Source organism: Epinephelus fuscoguttatus, linkage group LG17, assembly GCF_011397635.1.
Source record: "Epinephelus fuscoguttatus linkage group LG17, E.fuscoguttatus.final_Chr_v1".
Classification (NCBI taxonomy): Eukaryota; Metazoa; Chordata; class Actinopteri; order Perciformes; family Serranidae; genus Epinephelus; species Epinephelus fuscoguttatus.
In genome coordinates, this window is record NC_064768.1 from 26,204,148 (window position 1) to 26,227,226 (window position 23,079).

Here is a 23,079-nt window from a genome sequence, read left to right on the forward strand (position 1 = left end):
CCACAGGTGTAAAGTGAGGCCAGCTACGGGTGCCCGGATGGCTTTGACAGTCAGGCACGTTGGAGAGGCACAGCGGAGACTGGGGCGCACGAGAGACAGAGAGCTGGAATTGCAGAGGCAGAGACGCACGGGCGCACGGTCGATTTTTGCCTCCCGCATACCGGGGAGTCCCGTGCCTGTCACCAAAACCGGAGCACAGGGCTCACGCGCGGTAATGTCAACACCTTAATTCGGGACAAGGCAGTGAACCAACGTCCCTGCTCACCCTTTTTTATTTTTTCCATTCTTTTGTGTGTTTGCTTTCCCGTCTTTGTGGGTGCAGATATTGATGTGAGCCAGAGGAGCGGTTTTTCCATTGAGCCGCACGAGACGGTGGCGCGCGACGGCAGGAGCAGACAACGTTTACATTGATGTGGGAGGGCTATCTCCCTCCGACGCGGGGAGCCCAAATGAAGGGGACATGCTGCGCTCTGACGGCTGCAGCCGCCAAGGCAACGGCTCCGTGACCCGGGAGCGGAGAGGAGCGAAGCACCGTCACCGACAGCCGCGCGAGCCCTCAGCCCCGCCAGCCAGCGTTGACACCGCAACAGCTCCAGCAGCCAGCGCGAGCCCCCAGACTCTCTCTCTCCCTCTCCCTTGGTGAGTGCGCGTGCAGCGTCTTGTGTACACAACACCAAAAATTGGCTTACTGTCCGCTCAGCCAGTTGTGCTGCGCACCTCTGGCTACGTCTCCTTTAGAGTTTTGTACATTAACCTGATCGGTGCCGCTCTGCATTCATACTGCTCGTGCTGCTGGGTCATCTGGGCTTTACTGTGGGCATGCAGCGTGTGTGGTGGGGTCTTTAAAGATGATGTTCTAACATACACACATAGCTACACTAACACACGCACACATACGTAATGTGGTTGAATGTGCGCGCAGTGAACCCTGTGAACCCCCACCTGTTTTTTTCTGAGTATTTCTCACTTATTAGACTCATTATTACTGACTGTGTAGACAGTGTAGGCAGGACAACAGGACACACTCCCAAGGTACTGTCACACTGGAGGCACACACACTTGTCTTGTTTATTTGCTGTCTCCGTGGACTGTCCCTCTGTGGATGACTTTTCTTACACTGAATTCACCCCTCTGACACATACCAGAGGTTTGACTGTGAGCCCAGCTCCTGATGATGGACAGATGTTTGCTTTACATATAAACAGCAGGGACCAGGAGTCCCGGTGAGCATCCGTCCAACCCCGGGGTTTCCATCCCGGCAGCCCCCCTGAGTTGTCAGGGCAGTTAGGCAGGACACAGCAGCAGCGGCAGCACATCCTGCAGTGGCAACAGGGCCGGTGTGCGGCGTACTCATGGTGGTGATTATCAGCTCTTGTCTGTGTGAGGGGGGGTTGGGGAAGGGGGGTGACAAAGGGAAGAAAGAGTGCATAGGAAACTGAAGGCGAGGAGAGGAGAGGGGGGAGAAGTCAATGTCGATGTCTGGGCAGTGACAGTTTGTTATTTAAGGGCCCCTCAGAGACGTGCACGGGCTGCCCTAGTGCAGGTGCCGTTAGTATGCAGAGTGATGCTCTGTCTGTCTGTCTGTAAGTCTGTGTGTCTCACACTCAGCCAGTCTCACTCTCCCAGTCGCTGGTTGAAGAGTGAGTTCTCTTATTGGCAGGTCCACTTGGACATAATGAATAATTTCAAACCTCTGAATGCTGGAATGAAAAGGAAACGGCCTTACCTTGGCATGCAGCCGCTGTCTGTCAGACCTGTCTTGAGTGCAAGGCCCCGTGTGTGTGTGTGTGTGTGTGTGTGTGTGTGTGTGTGTGTGTGTGTGTGTGTGTGTGTGTGTGTGTGACAAACATAGAAAATGTGAACATATAACAGCTTAGGCCTATTGTGCTTCCTACCTGTGTGAGCGGGGCTAGTTGTCATAGCAACGGCCTTGTAGCTCCGTTGATGTTCCTCCTGTCCTCATTGGCAGGGTCAGCGCACCTAACACACCACATCTCGTCTCAAAGCTGTGTGTGTGTGTGCGTGTGTGTGTGTGTGTGTGTGTGTGTGTGTGTAAGCATGCATGTACTTCCAAGTCTGTGTGTGTGTGTGTGTGTGTGCGTGTGTGTGTGCTGTGGAAGTACCTTTTGTTTGTGCCTTGCTGCAGTTCGTAGGCGTGTGGGTTGATGGCAGTGACAAGCCTGTGTGTGTTGGTGTGCACGTGTGTGTGTGTGTGTGTGTGTGTGTGTGTATGTTGCAGTGTCACAAGGATACACCCTGCCGATATGACAGCCGACAGCTCAACCAATCACCTGTTTCCTCTCTCTGCCTATCAGCATGTGAGGTTGCTGTAGTCAGATGTCCTCTTGATATGGAGGTCGTCATGGAGATGGAAAAGACAGGATGGACACACATATTTCATGTATGCTCACAAACATCAAGACACATGAAGCAGTGATGGATGCAGTGTGTTTATTAACTTCCACTGATTTCCTGGTGTTTTGGGAAGTTTGGCGTCACGTTCAGGATGGTGCAACCTGTTGAATGGGTGAACAGTGGCTCAGTTTATTGATGCATCAGGTCTAGACACGAAGTAGATTAGCTAAAGACACAAAACCAGTGGTCTTATAATTTATCATTTCACCTCAAAGGAAGTCTTCACCCACAAAATGACCATTTGTATCATATATCAATCAGTCATGCTTAAATTCGTGAAGAAAACTTGGTGTTTCTCACAAGACTCCATGAAAAACGGCCAACATATTGATTAATTAATTGACTCTGGACCACTTTAAAATAGCAAAACAATACCAAATCACCTGTTTACACACTCACACAATTTGTGCTCTATAATCCAAGTCTCATTCATCATGTCGTGTGCTCACCACTTCCCGAACATGTGCATTTAAGTATTGGAGTCTTTAGCCAAAGCCAAGATTTTAGCCATGTGTTTGGGAGGCACTGAGCATACCATTTGATAAATGAGACTTGGATTCAAATGCACAAGTTGTGTGAGAGTTTGTAAACTGATGTTTTCATAAAGTGTTGCTGCTGTTAAAGTGGTCTCCAATCAGTCAGTAAATCAGTATGTTAGCCATGTTTCCTGGAGGCATGCGAGAACATGTTTTCCTCATGAATTCAAGGTAACACACATGACTGATTGATATACCCACGGTCATTTTGTGGATGACGTCTTCCTTTAAGTTACAGACCGCACAAACATTGCCACCAGATAATGGCTCAGTCAGTAATCTAAATCAGACAGGATACCCTACCAGAGATTGAGTCTGTTCAAACGCTCATTCTCCAGAAACAATCTCAGGCTTCTCCTTACAACTACAAAGCATCTCATTTGAGGAATTTGGCTTCTAGCTGTGCGCAAGATTTGTCAAATGCAACAAAGAGCTTTGTTGTTTTTTTAGTTGCAGATGTTCTGTGAAAGTCAGCTGAAGATCATTCTGACACTCCCCTTTGAACTCTGCACAACAGATATACTGTATCACTGTCATTTAGCAAAAGGGAAATTACACCAGTGTTGTGAATGAGTCAGGCCATTATTACTCAGCTCTTGAAATGCCTACCAAATTACACGAGGAATTTATTTTAGGGCACAGATTCACATAAACAATCTTTATAGTGACAAAACCTGATTGGTTGGAGCTTAGAGCTATATTCAGATGGCTTAGAGCTATCACACGATGGCTTTAAGCGTAATATTTAGATGCAAATTATAATAACGTTTCCTCTGCTGTTGTTTCCAAATCAGAGATGTTACACTGTGCTGCACGGGCTTCACGGTCTGTTGTTCAAAACATCTTGATATCCTATAAGACCTCTTATTTTTAATATTGAGTAATTGGACATTTCAGGAATATTTCACAATGTTTAATATTTTCCACTATGCGACGAGCTACCGGCTAAAAATAATTAGTCATTACTTTGTCCTTGGAGTGAAGGGTCCTGTCTTTTACGACTCCTATTAATCTAATCGTCACCTGAAGTGAAATAGCTTTCGCCACAGGCAGGTAAACGTGGTTCACCTCCCACACACACACACACACACACACACACTCAGGCAAATACACACAGATGCACCCACACACACAGCAACCATTTAGCATTAGTGTAAGCAGTGTTTGTATGCTCCATTCTGTCACCTCCCACACGATACATTCATAAAACGGCTCCTCCGCGCCAAAGGCACTGACTCAATAGGAGACATCTCCCCTTTTCTTTTCTCTCGCCTCCTTCCCTTTTTTAACCCCTCTGCCCCCCTCCTCCCCATACATCCGTCCTTTAGTCTCTTCTTCCACTTCCCTCTCTCCTTCCCTCCCACCTTTCCTATATGTCCCTCCTTACCTACCTCCTCATTCTCCTTGTCTCCCTCACACCCCCCCCCCCCCCCCCCCCCCACAGGGCTGGTTGCAGCCGGTTTGAGTCTGACAGTGGAGAGGAAGCTCCGACCTCTCACCTCCAGAGGATGGAGGGAGGGAGACAAGAGGAGAGGGATGATGGAGGGCACCGGGGTGGGGGGTTGGTGGCGGGGGGTGAAGCTGCAAGAGGCGAGGGAGAGGTCAAAGAACAGGAGGGATTTGCGGGGAGAACGAGGGAGAGGAGAGCTGGGGGAAGGGATCGAGAGAGAGAGAGAGAGGACGGAGGGGTCAGGGAGGGAGAGGAGTGATAAATGAAGGGAGAGCGGCGAGATGGAAGGACGAGGAGGGAGAGATGGAGCGCGTGAGAGGATGAGAAGGAGAGAAAGACAGAGTGTGAAGCTGCTGTGTACCTCCCTAACAAGCTGGACAGAATCAGCTCAATTATTAAAGAGGAGCGAGAGATGGGGAAAACACGCAGACACACAAACACGCACAAAAGCATCTCTCGGTGTGTCTGTCTGGCACACAACTCATACTCGCTGTCTCTCACACACACACACACGGAAGCTCACACACACACACACACACACACACACACCTATCTGCGGATCAACATACTTACACATGTACAGGGTGTCTGATATCTTATGCTCGTGCGTCAGTGTGTCAGAGTTTTTAGCAGTGTGTGAGTGTGCGTACATGTGTCTGGGTATGTGTGTTAAAAACAGTGAGTCAGAGGATAAGCAGAGACTTGTTAGTGATTCTCCTCAACACCCCCGACCCCCCCACCCACCCCACCCCCCTCCTCCTTACTCTACCCAATTTGGCTTCAGCAGCGTCTCAACGTTCCACCAGCGTGGCTTCAATGTCGTCCCATCAATATGAACAGATAATCAGAGCACTGAGGGGTCTGTCTATAAATCCCCGCCGTGAATATAGTTTTCACCCTCTTCCCTTCCTATCTTCTCTCCCTCCTCCTCCTCCTCCCTTCTCTTCCTCTCTTGCCCGTTCCACCCTTGTTTCTAGTTCTCTTTCTTCTTTCCCTTTTCCCTCCTTCTCTGAGGAAGTGTATGCCCCCAAGGGACGAAAAAGATTCGCTACCTTCCAGGAGAGAAAGAGATTGTGTGTGCTTCTCTCACTCTGTGTGTGTGTGTGTGTGTGTGTGTGTGTGTGTGTGTGTGTGTGTGTGTGTGTGAACGTGTGTCCTCCGCATGTGTGTGTGTGTGTGTGTGTGCCAGGATGATAGTGTGTGCGTGAGAACACACTTCCTGAGACAGAAAGGGAGAGAGAGGCAGGGATGAGCAAGTGAGGAGCGAGTGAGAGAGTGAAAGCAGGAGGCTGTGGAGGGGGAGGAGAGAGAAAGAGATAAGAGAGAAAGACAGAGAGTAGTCGGGGAGAAGGGGGAAGATGGATGAATGTACTGCGCACTGAGTGTGTGTGTGTGTGTGTGTGTGTGTGAGAGAGAGAGAGAGAGAGAGATGGTCGAGAGATGCAGGTAGACACAGAGGGAAGGAAGGGTTTCTTATCCTCTCAGCAGAAGTCATAATTTCTTAGAGCGTGCACAGATGTGTGTTTGTGTGCATGCCTGATGGTGTTTGTGTGTGAGAGTGTTACCTCGCTCAGGCTCCAGGCCAAGAATCCGAGAGGTACATTGGTGTAGCGTCAGTGTGTATTGTGAGCAGCATGTGTGCGCTTCTTGAGCGGTGTGTATGTTGAGGCTGTGGCTGATGAGCTGTCAGTACCTACAGTTGGAATGTTCACAAGGCGGCCATTGTTGTTCAAACAGCCAGCAGCCTTCTCCTTGGCAACGGGCGCTGCAGCAGCGTCTCCCACAGCAACTGTGGAACAGGAGTACGGAGGGAGGAAGGAGGAGTCAGGAAGTCAGGGCCGCAGCACAGAGGCCCCTCTCCAAAACACTGGCCTCAAGGTCTGAGTGTGTGTCGGGGTCCAAGCATCTGGTTTGTGTGTCCTCTGTGTGTGAGGTGGATATGCGTGACTGTGCTTATGTGTGTCGGTATGTGTGGTTTTTGAAGTGCGTCTGTGAGAGTTCTCGCCAGCGTGACTACGTGGAGTGTGCGTCAGTGTGAGTGTGCATCTTGTGTGTTTCTCCCCACTTGTGTGTGCATGTCAGCTCAGTGTGTGTGTGCACCTGTGTGAACTGTAAGTGGGAGCGTTCCTGTGTTTTTGCACCTATGTGGTTGGTTTCATCTCCCTGTATTTGCATGTGCTTGTGTGTGTTTCCAGACGCATCCTTGTTTGTGTGTAATCCCGTATGTGTTTTTGAGTGCGCACATGTGCACACTCCTAGCTGTTCCCAGCTGGCGCGGTTGGTCACATGACCTGACTGAGGGGCGGCCATCAGCAGCGCCAGGAAACTGCCTGCAGGAGAGAGAGTGAGAGAGGAGAGAGTGTCAGGCTGAGTTGAAGATGAGGGAGGGGTGTTGGGGAGTGGGAGCGTGTGTTGTGGGAGAAAAACTGGGGGCGGGAGGTGTTTGTGTGTGAGGGGGTGCTAAAGAGATGAGAGTGGGAACAGTGAGGAAGAGAAGTGAGGAGGGGGGTTGAAGGAGGAAGAGGAAGGGGTAATACAGTCCTCTATAGTCTTAAAATAACTACAGCATGTAGGTTCCTGCAGAAACAACAGGAGAGAGACAGTCAGATAGTGAGACAGTCAGATGGGGGTGGGGGGTCCTGGTTCTGTGTTGACTAGTGTTTCGAGCTACTTCTCCAGTCCCCAGTGTGCATCCTTGGCTGAGCCGCCACTGTATCTGGTCTGTGTGAAGTCTGTTTACGTTAGATGTGTGTCTGTCTGTCTAAACGTCTGTCTGCCTTTATTGTTTGTCTGCACATATGGTTTATGTGTTGCTCTCTGTTCATTTATATGCTTTGTGTGCGTGTTTGTTGCGTGTGCGTGCACATGCTGGCTCTTGGCAGGAGATACAGCACGCACACTGATGATGGAGATCATTAGGAATTTCCTGCAGCTGGGGAGGTGGTGGTGTTTCTTTTTTTTTTTTTTTAGAGGGAGGGGGAAGCTGGACGGGTGGGATGTGAGTGGGTTAGGAAGAGAAGAGAGGTCAGAGTGAAGGAGAGTGTGAGTGTGTGGGTGGGGGGGTACGGGTCTGTATGTAAGTGTGTTAGTTGGACTGTCTCAGTTTGACTGACGTGAGTGTGCGCAGAGCTGCAGCCCACCAAAGCCCAAAGTTCAGCTCTGTTTTTGAGGGTTGCTGTTGGTAATTTGTGTGCAAGCATGTCGGCCCCAGTGGTGCGATATATGTGTATAACATTCCTCACCCCCTTTGGCACACTTACACACACCTCAAGCTCTCAAAAAACCAGGTCTGTTGAGTTTGGATGTGCTTAAATTCTGGCTGTTCAGTGTTACTGCCTGTCGGGCTACGATGCACTGCAGTCAAGGCGAGACCTTATAACTTCAATTTTGCTGTTCTTTTTTTTTCATTTGGTTGAATTTGAAAACTTTGCACTGTTTGGCTGAACACTGAGTAAATACTGAAAACTTTATTTCCACAGTGGGAACAAAGATAGAGCTTTTAAATGCAACATGTCAACCTGCAGTATCAGTTTAAGATGATGTCTAGGTGCTGTTTAGTTTGTGCTCTGTAATTTTTCTGCTCTTTTATCACATCAGTATGCATTAGAAATACATTTCCATTTATTTAATTTAATGTATATAGATCCACACTCAGAGGCCTATAATTCATGGATAAGTATTTGATTTGATGACTAGGCGAGTAACAAAATATTGATACACTTGAGTATCATGGCGTTGGGTTTTGTGAGACTGTATTGATTCTCAAAAAATAATTTGTTTAGCTAAATAATCCTGCAGGCACTTTTATTTCATTATCTTTTTACTGATAAATGTTAATGTCTTTGCACACATTGCACAAAAAGTGGTGCTATAATATCGGATGTTATGGGGACTGTGATGTTTATAAATATGACCTCTATAAACAGATATATGTATAAAACCGTACAAGTTTTTGGTATGTAAAGTGTTTTCATTGTAGTCCCTTTGTACTCCAAGTAACCCTGACCAATCACGGTGGAACGGCTCATAAGTCCATGTGGAGAGGCGGAACACATTGGCCAAAATGCAGTCTCAGAACCCGTTGGCTATCATCTGACGACGAGTTAGCTCTATATTAGCTTTTTCAAAATTTATCTGAATTCATATGCAGATATCTGTTTTGGATTAGCTGAAATGACTGGTGCACAGAACAAGAAGTCTTGGCTCAGATATCTGCTGTCAACACCGGATCAACCCAAAATATTGCTGACAGACTGAATGCCAGTGGCCTCAGAGAAATCAGGGAGTGTGTTAAATACAAATGCAGATCCCACTTTTTTGACTGTATAAAGAAGTTTACATATGGTGGTGTTCTTTATCCATGACAGCTTTCCGAAAATTAGATTGGTGGTATATTGAACTGTAACCCCTGCAGGGATGTGGGTTTGCGGTGGCGCCAATGGCATTCACTGGATGCTTTGAAAAGTTATTACTAGATGGATTTAGGTTGCACGATGGCGAAGTGGTACCTTTCTTAGCCACCACATTTGTCGCCGCCATCATGAACACTTTCCACCGTCAGATCAATATCTGTTCACACATTTGTTTTTTAATTACCAGTGTATATATATCACATGTTCTGGCAGTGACAAAGCTGCGCCCTGAGTAAGTTTTTAATAACTTACAGATTACAGAAACATTGTGTGAAATAGCCCCGCCCTCCAACAACAACGTCATCCATCATGTTTCACCGTGGACATCATGTTATGGATTCTGTAGACGTCCCCAACTCTATTCATGATATCAGTAACTCCACACAGTGGGTGTTTACAGTTTACTGGACACTTTAAGGTGCTGCTGTGTAATGTTATGTCATGTGTAATGTTTCACCGACAAAGCCAAACAGACATTTATGATCTAGAATACAACCTGACACTTGTCTCCACACCGTTCTCCACCGAAAACACCTCATGGAAGACTTGAGAACAGTTTAGTCATCAAGTTGTCAGTTTTGTGTTCTTTGCTTTATGTTTCTCTCTATTGTTTTTTGCAGGAAAAGTTGTGCATTGTCGTGCGTCGTACGTATGTTTGAGGCTGTGGGAGCTGCAGGTGGAGGTTGCATCAGGGTTGAGGTGGTGTGGAGGAACGAGAGGCTGATGGTAGCTGAGTTTCTGCACGGTGTCACTCAGTCTCTGTGGACTCCCCCCCCTCCCAACCTCTTTTTCTCTCCTGGCCTCACATACACTTTCTCCATCTCTCTCCCTCTCTCTGTTTTATCCCCTCTTCCTCTTATCTGTCTAAACCTCTCTGTGGAGCTCCCCCCTCCTCCTCCCCTCACCTCCTCTCTCTCTCTCTCACTACCTCTCTCTCTTTCTCTCTCCCCTCCATGTCCCCCTCCCTTACACCCCCCCATGCTGTTTCGGTGCTGCTGCCTGTCTCTTAGCAACAACTGCACACCCGTTAGAGCTCAGTGAGTGCTTTTACAAACACACCCAGGAAGACACACTCATACACGCGCACACGCGTAGACACACACACACACACACACACACACACACACACACACACATGCGTGCGAGCCCCAACACATCCACGCTCTCACACACACGCAGGGTCTAGTTCCTCATTGAGGGTTGCTGCTGGCAGGCCTGTGAGTCTGCAAGCCTTTGTGGCAGTGAGATAGATGGGAAGAGAATAGATATGCTGTACAGCTACCATGTACAGAATGATTGTTCCTCTCAGACTATGCACAACAGGGCAACTGCCCAAACTGGAAAATGACAAGTTCTCCTCTCTGATTTCTCACACCAGCGTGTGCGCACATACACTCTGTGGCGTGTTGTGTTGTTGTTGCCTCTCCTGTAAGTACACAGCAGCACCAAAAACTTTTACGTGCAGATGAGAAATATACAACATCAAACATTCTCAAACAATAGTCATAGAGCTGCTCCCTGTGAAACAGATTCAACAGATCATCATGTGGGAGCAGTGCACACCATAGGCTGTTTTCACAGAGACAATACTACGCAACTGTGTGTTCCAAAGCCCCAGAGCCATTCACAGTAAAATGCACCAAAACGCATTTGCTACGTATGACGGTGAATATATCGGAATGGCAGCTGATGGATGCCAGGAGTGTTTGCTTAAACAATGAATCAGAGTGGGAGCGTTTGATTGGCTGGCACCTAAGCTCTGTCAGAATGCCCCCCGCCGAGCACAGTAGAAGGATATTTGCATGTGTGTCTTTGTTTTGTGTGTGATCATGCATGACTATATATGTATGCATGCGTGTGTGTGTGTGTGTGTGTGTGTGTGAGACATGTATGTCTTTATGTGCAAATCAATGTGTGAGTGTGTGGGAGGATGAAGCCGTGGGGGCACATTTGCATGTGTCTTTGTGCGTCTGTGAGTGACAGTGTGTGCATGTACGCGTAAGCACATGTGCAGCAATGTTTAATTAAAGCATGTGTTCTTCTCCTTCTCTCATACACCGGTCAGATGGAGCTTTAATTAAGGAGTGCTGTTAATTAGACGAGAGAGAAAGTGAGAATGGGAGAGAAGAGAGGCAGGGAGACAGCGCTGGGCATGGGAGAGAGTGGGTGAGGGGGTTAAAGAAAGTATGTGTAGTGTGTGTGTGTTCATCTCCATGTGTGTCTGTCCCAGTTGTGTCATTCCTCAGAGCAGCAGAACGTTGAGGTTGGTCTGCTCCATGTGTGCAGCCTTAAACTCTGCAACAGCAAAACTCTCACACTCCTCCTCCTTCTCTCCCTCGACTGTTTCCTCCTCTCGCCTCCTTCAACTTTTTCCTCCCTCCTTTTCCTTCTCTAAAATCTGTCTGCCTGTGTCTGCTCCTCCTCTTACCATCCTCTCCCTGTCTCAATCATGGCTTTGGCCCCCCTGCACTTCTTCTGTCTCTCCCCCCCTTTGTACTTTCTCACCCATTCGTGCACTTATTCCACCCCTTTCCCTTCTTGTCCCCCTCTTTCTTTCTCTCTCTCACACTCTGTCCTTCTCCCTCCCTCCTAATCAGAGCCATATGTTGGAGAGGGAGGCAGAGAGATCTGGGGATGGACAGGATTTTGTTGTATGTGGTACAGTGTTGGAGCCAGCCGTGCGTGTATATGCGTGCAAGTGTGGCACGCATGCTTGTATTTGTGTTTGAATGTGTGCATGCGTGAAGTCACGTGCGAGTCTGAAAGCACGTGTGGTCCAGATTTCGTAAGACTTGTGTGTCTGGCAGTCTGTACTTCCATTTCTCCTCCGCTCTGGGTTTCTATAATCCCTCTATCGTTCCTGTCTTTCTGTCACCTTCATCTCTCCATCCCCTCAACACCTCTATTCATCACCTCTCTGCTTCCCCCTGGTGGCTGCGATTATTCACACATTCTCATTCTTGTTGCACCCTCCAAGTCTAGTGCTTTGTAATGCATTTCAATAGTTTTGGCAAAATGTGGCATGCAGTGTGACTATGGGTGTTTTTCACCACGACACAATTGCTCATTATAATTTGTGGATTTTTTTCTTATAACATGTGCATCTACTCACTCAAATATGGTGAGATTGAAAAATGTGGCACAACTCTCACAGTCCCACACGATTTTATGAGTCTGGTCTTCATCATCTCGTGATGATTCTCAGTGTGTTTTAGTACGCACATTGAAAATAGATACAGTGGTGCTGGCCGTCTGCAATCTGCTGGTGCACATCGAAATGAAACAGTAACTACAATTAGAGTTCAAAGATGTATATTGCAAGTCATCCTCCAAAATAATAGCGTCTGATGTGAGATGGTGCAGCCCTCACCAAAATACTGATTCTAGTCTGGTCTGATGCATGCTGTGACATCATGTACTAATCTCTTATTCTCTTTTTCTCTCTGCTCCACCCTCCTCCTCACTCCTTACTTTTTCCTTTTTTTCCCACTCCCACCTTCTTCAACTCCCTGTCCCTTCCTCTGTCTGTCTGCCTGTCTGTCTGTCTGTCTCTCCGTCTCTCACTCCAGCAACCATGGGCAAAAGACAGGAGCAGAGGGGAGAGAGAGAAGTATGTGAGCTCTCCACTGCAGTATTGATGACCCAATGATCCCCTGCAGAACAGAGCCAGTCAGGCAGACAGAGTGAGGCTCAACTCAGAATCAAAATCAGAATCAGCGCAACAACCATTCGGTAAAAGCAACTGATTGAGCCAGGAATGAATGGTAAATGTAATCTGATGTTGTAATGCTGCTGTGTGGGTGGCACAGTTAATAAATTAGAGTGTGTTACGAATTAGGTGTGTGGCCCATTGCCAAAAATTCTATCACTCGACCACAATTTTATCTGTGCTGCAAATGTTCGATTTGTATATATTTGATGCCTATAGTTTATATTAAATGTCTGAAATGCAACAAGGAAATTATTTGTCGACTTTTTATCCAGTTGATGATATTACTTTTTTTAATTACATATTATAATATTTTTTCACAGTATTGTTTTTATTTCTGTCCTCAGGTCATTGAATCTTCTTGCCTGTTGTCAGACAGCTGCAACGAAGAAACACTCATTTTCATACAGCAGAAATCATCTTTCCTCCCTCAGTACCAGCAAGACCATCCACTGAATGAGTGGCTTGTCAGATCACCTGCATTCAGGCCAAACTGGGGCTCCAGTGGGCTGTGGTGGGACTCAGGTGGAGGAAAAAGCGTGTGTTGGGGGGCTGGAGGGGCTGGCAGGGCCTGAGCTCTGGACCAGGGAGCTTGGGCTCCAGGAGGGGTCCCAGGATCCCTCTAACGATGGACTGGTATCGGTGACCTCCGACCACTTTCCCGCCTCCTCTCCCTCCGCCCTGGCCAACGGCCTGCATCTACAGAGAAGGCTGGGGCACAGCACCTGTCGGCGCAGGCAGACGGAGACTCACACAACCGTTGAGACGCATACATTTGCAGAGACACTTAGAAACATGCAAACGCACATAGACCCAGATGTGCATGCACAGGGTGTTTCACATGCACACTTGGATGATTGTAGACACATGGATATCAACACACATACAGGTTCTGTAGGACAAGAACTCTCCAGAACTCTCACACCAGAGGCCATACACACAACTTCACCTCAACCCCTGTCTTTGGCACTTGGCAATCATCCGGCCTCCACCAATCAGCAGGCAGCCCCAGTCCTCACTGCAGAGACAGACAGTCCCACAACCTTTTGTCCAGTCCCCATTGGTCCAAACCCAAACCCGGGCTCCTCTGCTCTTCCTGTGGAGGCAGAGAAGAAGTATGCACTCCGCAGCTCTGGACGTCCCCGCTTCCCCTGTCACCTGCGCAAATCCTCCCGCCTCCGCCGCAGCTTGGAGGATGGAGAGAAGAGAGCGGGGAGGGAGAGGGCAGGAGAGGAGGAGATTGAAGTATTGGAGGAGAAAATCTGGAGGGTTAAAGAGGAGGAGGTGACTCTTGGGGAGAAACAAGAGCATCCATCTGTAGAGGCTGTTCTCCCCACAGTTCCCTGCCCCACAGACATCGCTCTTTCCCTGACTGTACCCAAATCTGCTCCAAAAGCTATACCTAAACCTGGGCCCAGACTTGGGCATAAACCTGGACCTAAATCCAGGTCTAGGCCTGGACCGAAATCCGTCACTAAAGCAGCTCCTAAAAGTGTGAAACAGCGTCAGGCAGCCCAGTCCATGGTGAATCGTAGTTCTCCTCTTCTCCCATTTGCAAACACATCCACCATCGCTGCACCTCTAACTGTGAAGCAGGAACCTGTTGCAGAGTTGGGGGTTACTCCTCCCAATAACCGGAGACATGGGCGTTTTGTAGGTGTAAGTTAATCAATAGTGACATATCAGTGTAGTCACTCCTTGACATTACACACAATTTCATACCATGTACGAAACAGATATTTAAAAAAATAATATGTTTCATGCTTGTCTCCACTTAACAGGTGAGGAAGATTGTTGTCAAGGTGGCTCGCATTCCCGTCAGCCTTAGCCGCAGACAGAAGAGCTACAAGATTTCTAATATGGAGACAGTTACAGGGCCTGAAAAAGGCAACGATGGTGGACCGGAGGGCCCAGAGGCAGCTCGAGAGCCTACTGCACTTCTCCGAATGAAGAACAATGGGAAGAGTGTTATGGTAATGTTCCCTCCTGGAGAACTGCCTGTTATTCTCAAACGCAGGAGGGGACGACCACCTAAACAGGCTCTGCCAGGAGTACCGGGAGAGCTTCCAAATGCTGGTAATGCTAGTGGTAATGGAGACCAGCCCAAGAAGCCCCAGAGACGGCGGCGGACTAAACTCCCTTCCCCTTATCCATCGTATGTTAATGACACTAACGATGTGAAAACAGAGTATGGGGATGTTCTGTCCAAACTGGCCTTTTTAAACCGCCAGCCCCCTGCCACTGGCCGTTCCTCTCCCCCACGCTGCTGGACACCCAGTGAGCCAGAAACCTTCCATACCCCCATGGAAAACCCTGGAATATCCACCCTCCTCCACCGGCTCACTGGATACAGACGCCCTCGAGGTGGCAGAGGAGGGGGCGCTGGAAGAGGTGGAGGAGGAGCAGGGGGGATTGGGGGCAGTGAGCGCAATAAGAGCACCTTTAGTGACTTCTTTGAATCCATTGGCAAGAAGCGGAAACCGAGCCCCATGTCTGAGCATGGATTACCCAGGAAAAGGGGAAAGGGTTCGGGTGGAGGTGGGGTTGGTAGGGGAGGGGGTATGGTAGGAACTGAGCCTGGGGGAGAGAAAATTGTCAGGAGGAGACGTGTGAGAAAAAATGGTGCATTTAAAGGGGAGGGGGTGTCCATGGGGCAGGACTGGCCCAATGGGGCAGGTGGCTGGGGGGAGGGGGGTATGGACAAGGAGAAAGGTTTGGGTGGGTATCAGCTCTGTGGATCTCCAAGGGGGGGCTTTTCCTCCTGTGAAGTTGGAAGGGGAGGTGCCTACAGCAGTCCAGGAGGGAGCAGAGTTGTTGGGCCGGCTGGGGAGGACTCACAAGGACTGTTTGCCGGATATTTCCGGTCACTCCTTGACTCAGATGATTCATCAGACCTGTTGGACATCTCCTCCTCCCAGTCAGAGAGCCGAAAAGCTTCATCCACCCCTGGTTATGAGCCATCCAGTCCAGCTACAAGTCACAGCTGGTCGCCTGCATTCCCCAAGTGGAACTCCAAGGGTGCAAGCTCTGGAGGGGAGGGTTCAGCCCAGTCACACTGCTCTTCAGCCAGGCCTCCATACAGCTATGGCAACCTGGCCCAAACATCCCCCACCACTTCTACTTATCCCAAATCCACTCCTCCATCTCTCTCACACTCTCCTAGTTCCCCCCATCCTGCCTCTTTTGGCCACTACTCCTCCAGCTACTCCTCCTCCTCTCCTGCGGTGCCACAGAGATCCTCAGACTGCAGCTTTGCATATGGATCCGGACACAGCAGTGGCAAGGCCACCACTGTGGGTCAAATGGGTTATTCTAGCTACCAGGCAGCAGGCAAGCGAGGCTATGGTGGATATCCTGCAGCAGGTCATTCCTCCATGGTGCGGGGGGAGTCAACAGGACCTACATCACCTGGAGGGGGGTTCATGTCTGTGGCCAAAAGTAGCCCCTTCAGCTCCTCCTCCTCTCCAGAAGGTTACAAACAGTTCAACTCCAGTCAGTGGACCTACAGGTAAATCACTTGTGTGACCCTTTTAACTAATAGAAGTCTGACCACAGAATTAAAGATCTAAGAATTACTTAATATGGTTGATTCACCCCAGCTTGTCATTTTCAGTTTTATCATGTCCACCATGTGCTAATTAAAAGTCAATCCCTGACATTAGTTAAAGTGGAGTTTCTGGAGAAAGATTGTTGATATTTGAACTCAACACCCAAACAAATACACTGCTACCATCAGTGCTTCTTCAGGCCCCGTCTACACATATAGTTATTTTTGAAAACAGATGTTTTTTTTGATGTTTTACAAAATATCTCTGTCCACACTACAATGCAAAAACGACTATAATCGCTTGCTGGCATTTACTCTCTTCAATAATACCTCATCAAAAAGGTAGTAAAGTGCACAGGTTAACGTTACCTTTTTCAAAACACCTACTGGAGATCTTGTCACCACTGATTCCTTTTAAAGTTAAGGATAAAGGAACTCACTCAAACATACGAGTGATACTCTGTAAAGTGTCCCACCATCTGCTGGTTCGACCAGGCCCGACTCAAAACCGTAGATTCTGGTGGACATTAAAATGTTGAGATGGAGCAAAAACACTGGGTGCAGCAAATGCCTCTGTTCGTCCATGAATTGGTGCAGCAGCACTAAGTTTAAGTGGAAAGTAGTCATTAGACCAAGCAGTGTTGACAAGACGTTAGCAAACCCATACTCCATCATTGTTCTTGTTGTTTATAGCGCATGCTCATTACACAAAGCAACAATAGACATGTGCGAATTGTAGAGATGATGTCATCATTTCTCAGACTTAGTCTTTATAAATAAATGGCCTTTCCTTTGTCCTGTGTTATGTACCTTGGTCCAAGCCACTTTGTTTGTTTCACATCTACAAAGCCACCTCTGTGTATGAACACTGGATTTTTACAGCATACACACAGAATAGACAGCTAGCAGACACCTAGCGGATATTCACTGAACCTGACAAAAAGCGTATTGGATTAGAAATGTAGACTATACTTTTAACTCAGGGCAAAAGCATGCACTGTGTTTGTCCAGCTAGGAATCTATAGTAAGAACCTGTATTTAGGGTTGCAGCAGTATAGGGTGAAACTGTGTACCATGGTATGGAAACTGACGGTTATCATACAGTGTACAAAAAAAAAAAAAAAAATGCAACCGGATGAAGAATTTCACACATACTCCTCAAGCGTGTTTATGTGTTTAATTATTTGTGTTGCTATGTTTCTTTTTCAGACAAGGTTATGGTGGCTGGTCAGACAGCTTTGGGCCTCAGTATCACGGCTACAGTGAATACGGCTCTAACGAGTCCAAAGACATCTTGGATATCTCAAACTACACCCCCCAGAAGGCCAAGCGACAACCTTTTCCTGAAAGTCTATCAGAATCCTCCTCTGACTCTTCACATCTTGGCTCTGCAGCCACTGGTAGCGGACCGAACTCCACATGTGGCTCGTACAAACTGAGTGAGACTGTCTCTGTTGGTGGAGAGGGGGGTCAATCCAGTCTGTCCAGTCTGGAGAAGCTGATGATGGATTGGCATGAGAGTGCCTCGGGGCCCTCATATAACTGGAGCCAGAATGTCCTCTTTCAGGGCGGGGGGACCAACAAACCCGGTCGCGGTCGAAGGAAACGGACTGAACCACAGTCAGAAAAAGAAGGGGGCTCTGGTTTACACTCTGATTCCCCATCCAGTCCCTCCCCAACACCTACTCCTGGACCTAAGCGGGGAGGGGTTGGAGGACGGGGTAGAGGGTCCAGAGGAGGTAGAGGGGGCTTGTCTCCATGTCAGAGAGAGCGGCCATCAGGAGCCAAAGGTAGGGGCAAAGCTGCATCTACATCTGGGGCGGGATGCGCAGTGACTGCTGGAGGTCCAGAAGGAGCTGGGCTGTTCCAGGAGGGACTGGACTATTACAGTGGAGACAGTAGTAGCCTCTCTCCCCTGGCCACTCCCAATCCTGCACCATCTTCCACCTACCTCCAGGACCCCTGTGAGTACCCCTCCCCTTATTCGGCCCACCCCTCCACGCCCTCTTCTGAGGAGCGATACCCAGCCTTATACCCTGGAGAGTCCTCCTCTTCCCTTTCACCCAGTGTCTCATCTCCTCCTTACCCTCCCAAGCCCACCCCTCCTCCGCCCCAGTCTTACCACCCTGTCCCCTCCAGAACATTCTCACCCTCTTGCTCTCCCTCACCACGGGTGACACCCCACTGCGCCACTGCACTAAGCCCCTCACATCGCCCGCCTCCAAAAGACCCACAGTTTTCGCAGTATGACTCTCCCAGCTACTGCAGCTCCCCCTATTGGTACGGACAGACATCACATAGCGGCAGCCCCAGCCCGCATTCTCACAGCACACACTCAAATACAGCCGTGCACACACACAGCAACCCGCACACAAGTCCCCATGGAAGTTCACACGGTAATGCGCTCGCTAGCCCGAATGCAAACACGCACATGAACCCAACTCCCCATGACACACACCATCACGCTAACCTGAGCTCACACACCAACACCCATGCCACCTCACTCCTCCAGAGCAGCCCCCTCTCCCACTCAAACCCCCACACCAGCAACCAGCCCCACCACAATACACACACCAACCCTAACTCTCACCTCCCCACCCACACACACTCCAACCCCAGCACCAGCCTCCACTCCCACTCAACACCTGTGCTTTATGAGGAGTGCAGCCCTCCCTCGACCGTGCCACCCCACAAGCGGGATCTGACCCCCCACGCTATGAGCACAGGCCTCCGCCAAGGCCCATTGCCTCATTCCCCATACCCCAAACCTCCCCTGGACTCCTCGCCCCATCAGGAGGACACTGGTGGTTTCTCCTTGTCCCACCAATCCTATCAGAGCATGGGACACCGCTACCCCTCCCAAGCAGCTCAGGGAGGTGGGGTGCTGTGCCAGCTCCTGGACACAGCCAATGATGACAGCTTCAGCGTCACCAGCCTGTAACAGCAGGTGAGGTTAATTACCCTTCGTACAAACAGTAAGGCCATCTGAAAACTACCACTGGAACTAGAAATTTCCAGAGGAGTGTCTGATTACTGAGGATGACCATATTTTTGTTTTGAAATCAGTTCATTAAAGGTATACTATGCAGGATTTTCCTTAAAAATGTATTGACTCATACAAAAGCAATCACTGTAAGTCATCACTGATGACCCACTAGAAGTGTGTGGCGGTGCAGTTATCTGCAGAGACCCAGACGTCTGCCTGTGTTTTTTTATTTTCTCCTTGTTTTGCTGTGTTCAGGATGTTCCTGGGCATTTAGCCCCCAGCCAAAAGCAGCGTGCAGGTGAGGTCTAGACTTTACAAAAAAGTAGCAACCAGGTGCCAGACTGTAAGCAGCACGCATCCAAGAGGAAACTGCGGACACAGCGCCAAAAAAAACACAATATTATGAGGAAAAACATCAAGCGGTTGGCTTTCACTTTTGCTGCCGATACTGTTAACAAACAGTGGTTGACAATTCCTGCATTGTATACCTTTAATTAATATCAACTGGACTATAAAAATGAGGAGAAAGAAAGACTTCACAAATGAATGACAGCTACACCAAATTGTAAAGCTCATCATCATTAGATACTTAATTGGATGATGAAGCACTATTAGTAATTGTATTTGGTAAATGAAAAGTTGATAAGATAAACATTTACAGTGCAATTTGGTGTCAGTTTCACAAAACAGCCTTATCTATCTGGCATATAGAAATGTCTAGTTAATAAAACAGTTAATTAATTGCTTTTGCTAGACTCCAATGTACTCTCCAGGTCCATGTTCGCAACTTTTTGTTTATCTAATAATGGAAGTTGAAGGTGGATTAGGATGTGTCGTATAGTATCTTGTGTGTCAAAACATGTTCAAGTGAAAGTACATAGGAACAGTTCACCCCAAAATCAAAGCTGGCACTCAGCTTGTAGTACATCTGAAAAACTCAACAGCAATGTCTCTTTCCACAAATCATGACCTGGTTACTCAAGATAATCCACAGACCTTGTTGTGAGCCGTTTCATGTAAGAACTATTTTCTGTCTAGTGTCTACCCTAATGGACATATTTATTGTGATGTCACCCACTGGTGTGTGGACTCCTGTTTTGAAACCTTGATTTTGGCATTTTGGTCATCACCATCTCAGGTTTTTTTGGAGACAGTAGTGGCCATATTTGGATGAGAGATTGGAGCTGTGGAGGAGCGAAAAGTGGATCTCACTAAGAAGCCGAAGCTACTATTGGCAGACAACCTGTTACTCAAAGCAACGCTGCCCTTCATTTTACGTAACTTTAAGCCTTAACACAGTGCTAATGGTTGGCTTATATAACAATTCAACCCCGTACAGTTGTCATGAAGGGGGAAATTAGAGGGTAATTGCTGTAAAGCTTGGAATTTTAACATTAGCGTCTATGGGGATTGACTGGTTTCTGGAGCCGGCCTACAGTGGCGGTTAAAAGAACTACAGTTTTAGACACTTTTGGGTTGGCTTCATTTTTCAGCCCTGGAGATTGCTGCTTGATTCTACCGAACTACACTCACCAACTTTATCACCGTACATCTACTCATGTTCGAGAGCAGTCGATACCCACTCTCCTCTGTGTGATGATCCGGTTGGAGGGTGTGGAGAGAAAACTGTTCCAACATGAAACCGCTCACAACAAGGTCTGTGGATTATCTTGAGTAACCGGGTCATGATTTCTGGAAAGAGACATTGTTGTTGAGTTATTCAAATGTGTTGTCTTTTTGGTGCCTTGATCACCACACGCAGAGTGCCATGTTGTTCCATTATATTTGAGGGCAGGCAGACATCTTTATGGCCGATATCTCCAACACTTGCCAAGTCAACACATCCTCATACAACAGTTTATATGATATCTTACAAATTAGCACCCCAAGAATGACATTACATTCCTAACGTAAAGTTATGTATTGCGTTTAGGCAAGTAAAGTTACGTAGGTTAGGGTTGGGGAAAGAAACATAGTGAAAATGTTCCTTAAAATAACCCAAAGTTCACTTGGTTTCACACAGTTGCAAACGTCAGTTTGCTGGAGAAGGTGTGTTGGAAAGTCCTGTGTTTTAAGACCCACACACCACCTGAACCTGCCTCCCAGTGCGGACCTCTTCCCTCTTTACTCCTGTCAGCACAGTTATCACGTGATCGCAGGCTTCCCAAATGTGTGGGAAGTACGGAAATACGTTCCCAAATACACAAATTATTGGCTCATGATTACTTGGGATATATTCAAAATTTGGTGCATTACTTTCCATAGGTATATGTACAAACAGTGCATGAGAACAGCCTGGTATTTTTGATTTTGGGGTGAATATGTAATAAAATGATATGTTAATTAATAGCAATGGAGTACAGCTGCAACAGTGTGCACCTTACTTACCACGTAAACTACCTTTTAACACCAAATCAAACAATGAAATGATGGTTTCAATTAAAGGTCCAGGGTGTAGGATTTAGTGGGATCTAGTGGTGAGGTTACAGAACTTTCAAGTGTGTGGGAGAACTACAGTGGCTGACGCGAAAACATGAATGACCCTATCTAGAGCCAGTGTTCGATTTGTTCGTTTTGGGCTACTGTAGAGCAACATGGTGGGCTTCATGAAAAGACCCAATGTGTATGTAGATATAGTATATACAGATATAGATGCCCCTAAATCCTACACACTGGACTTTAAAGAGGAAAGCATGTTTATAAAGACTTGTAAAATAGTGCCGATCTTCAATTCATAGTATGCTTTCTTTTTTTACCACTGTCAAAAACATCATAATCTTACATTAATTTATCTCTCCTCATCTCTTTCTCTCCCCCTCTCCCTCTGTTTCTCTTTCAGGTGCATTCAATCCAAGCTTTTACAGATTTGCAAACCTTTTTTCTTTTTTTTGTTCTTGTTTTGTTAAGGAGACTTCTTTGTGAGAGACTGTGAAATGAAGGGTGAGAATTTAGCTGCCAGCTTTGGACAGTAAAGCTTTAATTCTCCAGCATTGACAATCAAGATCAACTGCAATTTAAACACCCAAGCATGCACATACACACATGCACACACACACACACACACACACACACACACACACACACACACACACACACACACACACACACGCATGTGCAGATGAATTCACTACCTAAACATGGACACATAAAATCATACATGTGTACACCCACTCACACTCTATGCTGGAATGAGGGAAAGGCCAAGAGGAGCTGACAGATGAATACCAGACGCTGATGGACAGAGACAAACCGATTTCCTCACCCCTTCAAGTCCTGCTGTGATGGACTCCGTTTCCCAGAAGTCTGTATCTCGCCAAATCTTTCTGGTCCTGTTCTGTACATCTACAATATGGATGATCACACTACTCTCTCTCTCTGTTTCTTTCCTCTGTTCTCTCAACCTCCCCTCCTCTGCTAAACCAGCAACTGTGTTCTGCACTCAACCTCCACTGACCTGCATTTCTGTCTTGTGCCCCAGCCTGAAACGCATCTGAGCCCAAAATCTACTTTTTAAAATACCATGAGCCTAGCAAATGTCCGCTCTGTGCACTCCTTGTGTTGTGTCCCATAAGAGAAAAGTGGACTAAACCAGTTTCTGCTCTTGAAATACCAGCATCTGTACATACGACTCCAGCTCCAAGCCAGAGGCCCCCTCTTCTCTCTGAGGGTCTGTCATCAACATGCCGTCCTCAGCGTTCTGCCATGGTGTCTCTGCTCCTGGGGGGGCGGGAGAGGACTGCAGCATGGAGACCCAACATCCTGTGTTTTGCTGTTTTAACTACAAGGGAAAGAGACATTGAAATCACACAATGGCCCCAAAGAGACTCTTGTTTTCTGTTTGTGAATGTGAGACAGAGCAGGGCGTGTTTGCGTGACTGCAGTGATGCATGTACTTGTGTGTATGTGTGCATTTATGTTCGTGTGAGTCGAGAGTGTGTGCGTGCCTGTGGGGTCAAAAGGAGTGAAGCTCCCCAGACACCACAGTCTTGGCGGGGTCTCATTCTTTCTTTCACTCTCTCCCTTC

General features: G+C 47.7%; 1 protein-coding gene across 5 annotated transcripts; it reads left to right on the top strand.

The window, feature by feature from the left end:
• The first annotated feature begins 18 nt into the window (after positions 1-18).
• ahdc1 (AT hook, DNA binding motif, containing 1) lies at positions 19-22,156 on the top strand. 5 transcript variants are annotated; one of them, XM_049601778.1, is made up of 7 exons: positions 19-211; positions 323-639; positions 12,383-12,577; positions 12,870-14,181; positions 14,304-16,030; positions 17,279-19,016; positions 21,895-22,156. In XM_049601778.1, exons 4-6 carry the CDS (start codon positions 12,979-12,981, stop codon positions 19,008-19,010), a joined length of 4,662 nt encoding a protein of 1,553 aa, XP_049457735.1. In that variant the 5' UTR covers positions 19-211; positions 323-639; positions 12,383-12,577; positions 12,870-12,978; the 3' UTR covers positions 19,011-19,016; positions 21,895-22,156. The 5 variants fall into 5 exon arrangements, with proteins under 5 accessions (XP_049457735.1, XP_049457733.1, XP_049457734.1 ...); XM_049601776.1 differs by having other exon boundaries at positions 19-639; XM_049601777.1 differs by having other exon boundaries at positions 19-639; positions 12,383-12,545.
• The last annotated feature ends 923 nt before the right edge of the window (positions 22,157-23,079 follow it).